General features: G+C 38.5%; 2 protein-coding genes across 2 annotated transcripts; both read right to left on the reverse strand.

Moving 5' to 3' along the window:
- Window positions 1–286: 286 nt before the first annotated feature.
- atpsckmt (fATP synthase c subunit lysine N-methyltransferase) lies at window positions 287–2,259 on the reverse strand. Its single transcript, XM_006802765.3, has 4 exons — window positions 1,712–2,259; window positions 903–1,040; window positions 759–809; window positions 287–668 (listed from the first exon to the last, which is right to left on the reverse strand). The coding sequence occupies exons 1-4, from the start codon at window positions 1,985–1,987 to the stop codon at window positions 507–509; spliced, it is 627 nt and encodes a 208-aa protein (XP_006802828.1). The 5' UTR covers window positions 1,988–2,259; the 3' UTR covers window positions 287–506.
- A 526-nt stretch (window positions 2,260–2,785) lies between these two features.
- Window positions 2,786–9,329, reverse strand: LOC102783919 (neuropilin and tolloid-like protein 1). Its single transcript, XM_035912972.2, has 6 exons — window positions 9,169–9,329; window positions 7,162–7,289; window positions 6,366–6,594; window positions 5,837–5,950; window positions 5,608–5,752; window positions 2,786–3,872 (listed from the first exon to the last, which is right to left on the reverse strand). Exons 2-6 carry the CDS (start codon window positions 7,273–7,275, stop codon window positions 3,347–3,349), a joined length of 1,128 nt encoding a protein of 375 aa, XP_035768865.1. The 5' UTR covers window positions 7,276–7,289; window positions 9,169–9,329; the 3' UTR covers window positions 2,786–3,346.
- Between the last annotated feature and the right edge of the window lie 1,256 nt (window positions 9,330–10,585).

Below are 10,585 nucleotides of genomic sequence, written 5' to 3' on the forward strand. Positions count from 1 at the left end.
AACAAGCTCGTTTTTATTAATGCAAACATTATAAAAGAAACTAAACTTCCTTGGGAACCCCCCCCCCCCCAAACTTTTTAGAACTATTTTTGGTATAAACATGTTGACTTTATTTTTAAATAAGACAATTAAAGCTAATGTATGTAAGCAGTTCATAATAACTGCCAAAATAATCACCAAGATGTGTGTTCACTGTTCAGCTTCCTCCTAGGACTCTGGTATAATCCCCGCAACTTGCACTGAAACTTATGGGCAACGTTATACAACAATTAATAAACAGTAATACTTATTCTCAATCATCATTTTTTATTGTCATGGTCATTTCACATGGTCACACATTTCAAATGTACAGCACTGATCGTTTCCTTTTTTCCTGTTTTTGTAGTTTTAAATGTTAAGAAATATATGTAACTATTTCCAGTTACAGTTAGTTTTATCAAAATTTTTACAAAAGTTTTTAAAATAATCTGAGAGTAGAATGGTGTTCTAGACTTGATTTTCTTATGTTACAGGTGTGATTTAAATGTCTTTGCATCATACACCCATACAGTGTCTATGCCCTCCCCCGCGGTACTTTCAGGAATCCACGTAGGGAAGGGGAAGCGACAGGCCACCACCTTGGCTGATCTAGGCAGCTCGCTTGCCAATTTCAGCTCAAGCTTCTCCATCTGAAGATAAAAGCAGCAAACAAACATGATTAGCATGATGATTTGAACTCATCAAGTTTCTGCATTTTGGTGAGACACAGAGGTACTCACCATCTGAGGGACTCCAAAAATGACAACATTGGAGTATTGAGCAAAGCTGACCTAAGAAAGGAAAAAGGAAGTAACATGCTAAATGACTAACTTCATCACAGCAGATGTCTGTAAAACAAAGGTTTGTTTTCAGAAACCACTGACCTTCCACAAGTCTGAGATGTGAAATGAGGTGGAGCGGTAGACTCCCTCCCTCCAGGCCCTGTAGCGAGAGTACCACACCAACCAGGGGTTCAGCTCAAACCCTGACGCATGAAAACCATGTTTGGCTGCTGCAATCACCTGCAAGAAGCAAGGGGAAACAGTATAGTACACACACACACACACACACACGTTTGTAAATCATGTTAGATTGGTTGCTACTGAAATTAAATTTTCACCCTTTAAAGCTGTTTGCAAAGACAGTTTCAATTTTTTTTAACCCTCTGGCCTTCATGCGTGGTAATCTTCAAGCCTAACACTGCACTAGCCCTGGATTTTTTTAAGCCTAGCCCAGCTGTCATAAGACCAGGACTATTTCAAAACTGTATAAAGAACAGACGATATCAGAACAACAGTTATGACCTGACCAGAAGCTTAGGAGAGGATGGCAAAAGGTGTAAGACACGATCCAAAGCACAAAAGTAAACCAACAACATAACAGTTGTTCAGCCACATGACATCCCAGATACTCATAAACTAAACAGTCTGTAGGGCGGAACTGGTCCCCTGTTCTCCTGAACAGCTACGGGACACAGCTGCTGGAGCTTGTAGGTGATAAAGAAGCCTTTTGCGATCACTAAGACATGATTTACGAGCTTTTTTTAAAAAAAGTTTGATTATATTTTGTTAATCTTTAACTGCGCCTTGCATAAAATCATGGTTTCTCTAAAGGCTTTCAATACCTTTTTATTTTTCTTGCAACTATAACTTTATAGTTCCAGAGGGGGCTCAGAGGGCAGAACAGTACTTACTATCCTTCCATCTCCGCTCCCTATGTCCACCAGGGTTCCCGACCTTGCCCTTAACGCCTTGAGGACGTTTTCCACCTGAGTCGTGGTGGCCGGGACAAACGGGAGGCAGACTTTCCTCAGGGCAGGGGCTACAAACGGAGCAGCCACTGCGTACAGAGCAACCAGCGACCCTCCCACTAAACCTGTTACGACGAGCCCAATGCGGCTCCTGCTCTTTCTGTCCCTGTTATTCTCATTAGGCTGTCCCGAGTCCAGCAGGAGCTCCTCTTGTGACATGACGCTAGTTTAACGCAACGTATGCAATCGTTCGCTGAACTCCATGAATGACAGCGGGGACTGTGTTTCAGCTAGCAAGCTCTTACTTATTCGACCTCAAGTTTTCATAAATGAAATTAAATATTGTTCGAACAAATTGCAAGTCTATGTTGTCCTTAGTTACGAAAAAATAGATTATCGTAGTTCAAAGTCCTGCTATTTATATGTTATTGTAACATGTAAGCATTGTAATACACGACCTGTGCAAGGCTATAATCGGCCCGAGTGGATAACAAAGAGGAACTACAAACCGTTCCTCCATGCTTTCGTTCCCATTCAAGCTAGCTTTCATTATGTTTCGAGCGTGGTTAAAAATAAATAAATAAATAAATAAATAAATAAATAAATAAATAAATAATATATATATATATATATATATATATATATATATATATATATATATATATATATATATATATATCAAACTTAAAAGTAACTAGATTATGAATGTTTACATTTTAGTGTGTGTTATACGTGTATAACTATGCATGTGACAAATAAAGAACCTTGAACCTTGAACCTATTTCGTGAGATATTTTATGAAAATCACTGATAAACTTTGTGTGAAATGCCAGAATTCTGTGAATAATGTTCTGGTGGCTAAACCTTTTATTCAAATACACATTTAATGTTTTTCATTTGTGATGAACTGGCTTTTTTACACACACACACACACACACACACACACACACACACACACACACACACACACACACACACACACACACACACACATTAATATGCTGTGCCATGGTCAAATTCAAGCAGAGGGTAAATATTTAATAATTCAGTAAATAAACATGAAATAAATCAGCCTCAATATGACCTGACATACATGTAAATCGGATGATAAATAACACTTATAATTGCATTTTTCTTGCTTTGGTATTGTAGGCATGTTCATCCATATAGGAAACACTTCAAACATCAAAATAATTAATGAATAATATTATTTTAAATATGATTTGATCTATGTGACATATTCTAGCCTAGAGTGGAAACATTAAACAAACAAGGAACCTAAAAAGGAAAAAATGGAACTGTGATCCAGCAAAATAGGCCTACTCGTCCTTGGAACCATCTCTCATGAATTACATTGACAGAGCAGTGTCTCATTGACAGAGTGTTTTTGGGAATTACTATTAAAAAGACTTTTGGATTGCATTCTTGGAAATTACTTGGAATGTCTGAGAAAAAGGAACTCTACTGACCATATTAGGTAAAAACCTTTTTTTTAAAAAAACAACAAAATTGGCCACCTCTATTTGCAATATTAATTTTTACTGCAATTTCATTTGGGACCTTTTGTTGTTCTTTTAATTAGAAGTCATTAGACAGTGTACGATGGACCGTGTGGTCAAGCCCTGATGGGCCGTGGTGGATTGGATGATGGTACATGTGGTGCTGACTGGTGGTGGGACCATCATCCATCATTAAATCCTCCTCCTCCTCTGCCCTGTACCCTCCTGCAGCGTCCTGTGAGTAGCTGTGCTTCATCACCACAATGTTCCGTCGACTCGTCGGCGTGTTGTGGTGAGAGAGTCGGGGCGACTGCTGGTTCACCATCACTGGCTGCAACTGGGGCACAAGAGCCCCCCCATCAGGTACAATGGTGGCGTCCCTCACGCTCAAGTTGCTGCGGCTACCGTGGACACTGCCCTGGTGAGAGCCACAGTGGTGGTCGCGGATGCATTTGCTTTCGGAGCGTCTCAGCTTGTGGAACTTGTCAAAGTCCTCGGCCAGGGCAGGATCGGTCAGTTCACCAGAGGGGGCACGACGCAGAGTACAGAGTTCATAGTGAGGAGGCTCAAAACCGGGGTGGAGGAGGGCAGGATCAAAATCATCTCTGTGGATCCAAAGAGGGAAAGAGAGTACATGCACAGACATCCAGACCTACAGTTCCAGAGTACAGATACAATAAATGTTTAGGAATGTGCAACAGAAACTTTGAATGTAGCTACAATGGCAATGATAAATGTGTATAAATTCCCATTAATGTGAATAAATTGTAAGATAAAAGTAGAAAGAACAAAATGCCAGCACGTGGTTTTCCAACATGCCTGGCTGCTCATGTGCAATTTGAAACTAAAGGTCTGAAATTCAAGCATTTATACATATGCACATTTCTAAACTGCAGTCAAAAAGCAAATAAATTGAAAACCAGACAAATTCTTTCACGGACATCATCATTATCATCATACTGTAACGATCGTAGCATATCTATATATGTTTATTAGAACTTAATGAAACCTATAATCTGTCAAATGTATCTCTTATGAATGATATCAAGTCACAAACTGCTGTTACAATTGCTGTTACAAGGTAGGTGCTGCAATCTGTTATTTATCCACGTAAAATTGTCACTGACAATAAAAATGACTTTTTCAACAGAGATATGGCCAAGATTGCAGCAGAAATTGCAACAAATGTAACATTAGAGTTCTATTAAAATATATTAAGTTTCCATAAAGCACTGAATTGATTATAATGTAGGTACAATAACACAGAGTCATAGAGACAAAGCAGGTTATTCCTTCATTTTATAACCTCTGTGGGAATCCAGCTGACTACAGTTTATTTAAGAATATAGGCAAAGGTGTTATTTGTAAAAAACATATAGAAACATCAGAAATCACTTTCTGGCAGAACACAGGTTCGTGAACGTACGCCTAGCACGTAAATTGAGTGTAACATTTGCAAATACATATGCACGTTACATGTACATTTGAACAGTAACCAGAAGGTTTAAGTATGAATAACTGGCAGTTTTTATTTCCTATCTGGCGCGACTTCATCATTCTACACCCTTAACTAAGGATGCAAGATGGTCACAACACATGGAAAAGAGTGGGGGAGTCTTCTTTTGGACATTTGGACGCGACCTCTAAAGTACTGTGATTGACAAAAAAGTCCACAATTCCTCAGAGATAAAGTATTGCCTTACCTTTTCAGTCATTTACAATCTTCATTTTTATGTTTACATTTAAAAGCCCCTGTTATTGATATTAATGTGAGGGTTAAAATGTCTGACCTGTAACAGAATTTTGAAAGTCGTGCCCTTTACTCTTTTACAACTATGTAAATGTGCAGTTTTAAACACTGCTCAAATCAAGCGATTTTGGCTACTGAGTAAAGATAGATCAAAATCTACAAATTGATCATATCGATAGTTAAAGGTATATCTAAGTCCCAGCAAAGCACACATGAAGCAGCATCAGCATTTATTAGGAACTGTACACTTGCGATTTTGGGCTATATTCTGATGTACACAGGTGTTCTGTTTATTATTTAAAAATCTGTTCATATAAAAACACATCACACATCTACCAAGACAAAATCTTTGTTTCATGTGTAAATACTTCTGAAATGTTCACTCTGAAAGGAAGTTTTGGATATGTGGAGGTCAAAAAGTACAGAGAAAGCTACTATTACCAAAAAATATCCGCGTACGTGAACAGAGCCTTGATGTCTACAAAGTTATATAGTTCTGAAAGTTTTGGTTTATTTAACCACTAAAGTCTTTCATTCCCCTTGTTCTCTTTTTGACAATACTACTAAATAACAATTTACCGAGACTTTACCTGCGGATGATGTATTTCTTGCGAGGCTGTTTGACCTGGATGATGACAGAGATGATGAGCAGGATGACGACCAGACCACAGGTTACTCCAATGATAGTGAGGTTAGTGTTATCTAGCGTATCCAGGATGCTCGGTTTCCTCGTCTCTGGTTGAGGGGATGATACAGACAGAAATCACAGGCATGTTTTGTGAAAACAGCATGTGGCTGGTGGTTGGAATTTCAACATACCTTTGCAGTGATTCTCATCCCATGGGTAAACACAGTTCTGGATGCCATTGCACACCAGAGTGTGATTTATGCACATGTTGCTATGGCAAAAGAAAGTGTCTCTCTCACACGGAGCTGAAACGAGACAGGCAGGAAAGATACGGCTGTAGCAATATGTTCTATTTCAAAGTCAGACTTTAACTATACTCACTTTTGGCTCCATTTCTGCCTAAACAGGCAACATTAGCTATGGGCTTGCTAAGGAACAGCACCACTCCTTTCCCTAGAAGCCAACAGCCAACACAGATAGCCTTCTGCTAGCTGCTCCTCCCTGAGCCTCATTCTGCCAGAGGTTTCTTCCTGTTAAACAGGAGTTTTTCCTTTCCACTGTTACCAAGTGCTTGCTCACTGGCAGATGATGTATAGATGTATATACTTCATAAACTGTTGCAATCCCCTGAACACTTGTTATCTAAATTCTACTCATTATTTAACATTTTCCAATAAATCTTGATCTTTAAACAAATCTCAGGCAGACAGATTTACTCACGTTCATGGAAGGTTGTAAAGAGGATTTTGAATCTGCTCTTCCTGCTGCCCTCGTCTGCCCACAGTCTCACCACCCCCACAGAGGTAACCAGCATGACATCGTTGGCCACAGTGGAGCAGAACTTATTCTTTAAGTGCTCAACGGAACTGCTGCCGTCATAGATGCCAACAAAGTTACGCTTACACTCATTGGAGTTATGCATCTCATACTCAAGAAAACGCATGTAGATCTGTGAGGAGACAAAAGGATGAGAAGAAAGAGTGCTGTGAATGGACCAGAGTTTAATAACACTGGAACATCTTTATGTTTTTCTCCTTTCATTTTTTTCATGACTTGAAGACCTTCTCTATTTATCACATAAAAATTCCTCGTTGAAATGGCTCAAATATCCAACAGTGACAAAAGAAAAGTAGATGTGTAAATACTAACAGCAATACTATTTAACTGGCAAGATTTTGTTGACCTGCAGTCATTTATTGAGCTCTAAAAGGCTGACATCTTTGGATGTTTTGAAGATGGTTTTAAAAAATTCTGCAGTGTTTGTCTGAAAACAACCAACTTCAACATCATTAAATGAGAACTGCTACAGCAGTTTCACATCAGTCATTGCTGAGCAGAATACTGTAAAAATGTGATGTTCACATTATGTTACAGGTAGAACACCGGCCTAATGTCTCAACAAGCAGACAATCAATCAATTCCAGGTATCTGAAGTTTGTAGTAGAGTCAAATTCCATCTGTGAGTAGCAGAGATTGTTTAAATAAGAAAGAAAGAAATGGCACACAGTATGCAGACCTTGGCTCTCGGTGGAGCCCTGATGTACCATCTGCAGTCCACGGCTTCAGTCTGCTGCGCCCGGCCTTCCTTAGCTATCTGCGTTGAATCTACGTAGCCTTCTGGACCATTCATCTCAAACTCACAAACTGTGGAGAGCAGCAGTTTTAGCAATGCTGTTGTAAGAATGAGGCCTGTTTCAGTTGTAGAGACAAGTTTTCTGTAGTACTTGACGCTTCATATGAAGATTTATGCAACCTCAAATGCTGCGTAAAATGTAAAATAAAATGGAATCCAGTGGTCTGCAAGCCTCATAAACTATAAATCAAATGCTTAAACTGAGAAAATACAATTTAAGAAAAAAGATCATTTTGAATTTTAATGCCAGCCACATGTCTGAAAAAGTTGGGCCATGCCATGTTTACTGTTGTGTAGTGTCCACTCTTCTTTTAACAACAGTCTGTTAACGTTGGAAACTGAGGAAACCAGAATGTTGCCTCATTCTTGTCTGATATAGGATTCTAGATGTACTACAGTGCAGGGCCTTCTTTTTTGTATTTTTCATTCTATGATGTGCAAAATGTTTCCAACTGGTGTAAAGTCTGGACTATAGGCAGGCCAGTTCAGTCCAGCAAAGTTATGCTGTTCTAATAGATGCAGTAGGTTTGGTATTGCCTTGGTAAAATGGTGTCTTTTCCCCTGAAAACACACTTTTCAACACTGATGATGCCTTTCTAGTAGATGTGCAAGCCCAGAGAAAATGGCAGTGTTTCTGGATCATATGGCTTCTTCTTTGTATCCTATAGCTCTAACCCGTGTTCATGGACGGCACAGTGAACTGTGTTCATGGACAATGACTTCGGGAAGTGTTCCTGAGACTGGGCACTGATTTCCATGACAGAATCATGCTTTTTTTTTTTTTTTTTTTTTTTTTTCCACAATTTCCAGCCTTGTCCCCTTGTGCACAGAGATTCTTCCAGATTCTCTGAATATTTTGATTCACCCAATTAGCTGTAAAAGGTTTCTTTTTACCACCACTTACTTTTCTAGACCTTGTATTTTTTCAGATATGCTGTTGCCATCAATTTCAAATACATATGTTTCATAACGTAAAAGGTTTGTGAGATCTCCAAAAGCAAGAATTATGTTTTTATTGACATTTTACATAGCATCCCATCCTTTGTGGAGTTGGGCTTGCCCTTGGCAATGTGAAAATGTTAAACAGCACTTTATCTCATCATCTTATTACCTCTCAGAGTGTTAAAGACAAGATATCTTTGAATAGATAAATGTGCAAACATTTTTATTTTACATAGGCTAACTATGTGTCACCATGTCACTATGTGTTTCCCCTTTGACAGAAACGGTTCAAAACTGGTTGTGATGTCACAAATTAAGTTTTCCAAATTCAAATTTTAGACTCTATTTAAATTTTCACATCTTGTAGCATCGAGTATGAAGGGTTTTCTAGTACTGTTATTAACAAAATTCTGAGGAAAATAACATGTATGTGTGGAGATGTACCTAAGTCAAAAATTTAAATACACCTCATTACATTTTTAGTTTTTTTAAAACTCCAACATTGGTTCTCATGGCAGATTGGGAAACTGATACATTAATTTGGAAAGGTTAAAACTAGCAGTTAAAAACCTCCATTACTGTATGCACATTCCAGTTTCCAGTAATCACTAGTAACACTGCAGTAATGCTAACTTAGGATTTTGTCTCCATATAACATTATAATCATACTTGCTAACCTCTAGCTCACAGATTTATGTACTGTGAGCTCAGACTAATGTGTAACAAAGTCACCATGTACAAACGTCTCAGTTATTAAAACATGACACATGTAATGTACTGCAGTTTTCCAGCAACATGAAATCTTTCCTGCAGTATGCAAATTTGATTTAACAACTCGTTTCCTACTTTGATGTTAACACATATCAATTTAATCAAGCACTACACTGACTTTCTGCTTTGTGTCTAATATTATGTTGTATCATGATCACACACAAGTTTAATACTCACATGGTAGAGTTGGCAGTTCCCCAAGCCCTTTGAACTCGGGATCTGAAAGCAGAACATAACAGCAGTCTTGTAAGAGGCAAATAAATCTTTATAACATGATGTACTCCACGTATGTGATAAACACATGCATTTAAAATTGTGTACACATAAGGTGTTTAAAGATGTTTGTGTGGCAGATGTTCTGTGGACAATATCCCCAGATGTTTTGTGTCAAGGTGCCAGAGCTGTTATTGCAGAACAAGAAGGCTCACACAACATTTGCAGGTGGTCTTATTGTCGTGGATGATTGGTGTATAATGTTTAAATACATTTGCATGTGCTCAGTAAATGCAGTACAGTTGGAAGAAATGTCGAAACATACAGACGCGTGACAAACTAACCAATACAGGCAATAGCCTGGGTGACTCTGTTTAATCAGTGGGTCCATTTTACTCACATGGTTTTTCGCCACTTGTTCCCTAAAGACGTAAGAGTCACTGCTAATGAATGGGTTGGGTGTCATCTGCATAGCAGTGAAAATGTATGCTATGTCTTCTAATGATGCTGCCTAAGGGAAGCATGTATAATGTAAACAGAATTGGTCCTAGCACTGAACCCTGTGGAACTCCATAATTAACCTCAGTGTGTGAAGATGACTCTCCATTCATGAACAAATTGGATTCTGTTTGATAGATATGATACAAACCACTGCAGTGCAGTACCTGTAATACCTACAGCATGTTCTAATCGCTCTAATAGGATATTATGGTCAACAGTATCGAATGCTGCACTAAGGTGTAGCAGGACAAGCACAGAGATGAGTCCACTGTCAGAGGCCATAAGAAGATCATTTGTAACCTTCACTAAAGCTGTTTCTGTGCTGTGATGAACTCTGAAACCTGACTGAAACTCTTCAAATAAACCATTCCTCTGCAGATGATCTGTTAGCTGTTTGACAACTACTCTTTCAAGGATGTTTGATATGAAAGGAAGGTTGGAGATTGGCCTATAATTAGCTAAGACTGCTGGGTCTAGAGATGGCTTTTTGAGTAAAGGTTTAACTACAGCCACCTTGAAGGCCTGTGGTACATAGCCGATTATTAGAGATAGGTTGATCATATTTAAGATCGAAGAATTAATCAATGGCAGGACTTCTTTGAGCAGTTTTGTAGGAATGGGGTCTAAAAGACACGTTGATGGTTTGGAGGAAGTAATTATTGAAGTTAACTCAGAAAGATCAATTGGAGAAAAAGAGTCTAACTTAATATCAATGGTACTAAGAGTAGCTGTAGATAATATTACATCTGTGGGATGATTATTGGTAATTTTTTCTCTAATGATAAAAATTTTATTTGTGAAGAAGTTCATGAAGTCATTACTAGTTAATGTTAAAGGGATGGTTGGCTCAGTAGAGCTCTGACTTTTTGTCAGCCTGGCT

The sequence above is a fragment of the Neolamprologus brichardi genome, chromosome 18, assembly GCF_056152115.1.
Source record: "Neolamprologus brichardi isolate AB-2024 chromosome 18, ASM5615211v1, whole genome shotgun sequence".
In the NCBI taxonomy this organism is placed as follows: Eukaryota; Metazoa; Chordata; class Actinopteri; order Cichliformes; family Cichlidae; genus Neolamprologus; species Neolamprologus brichardi.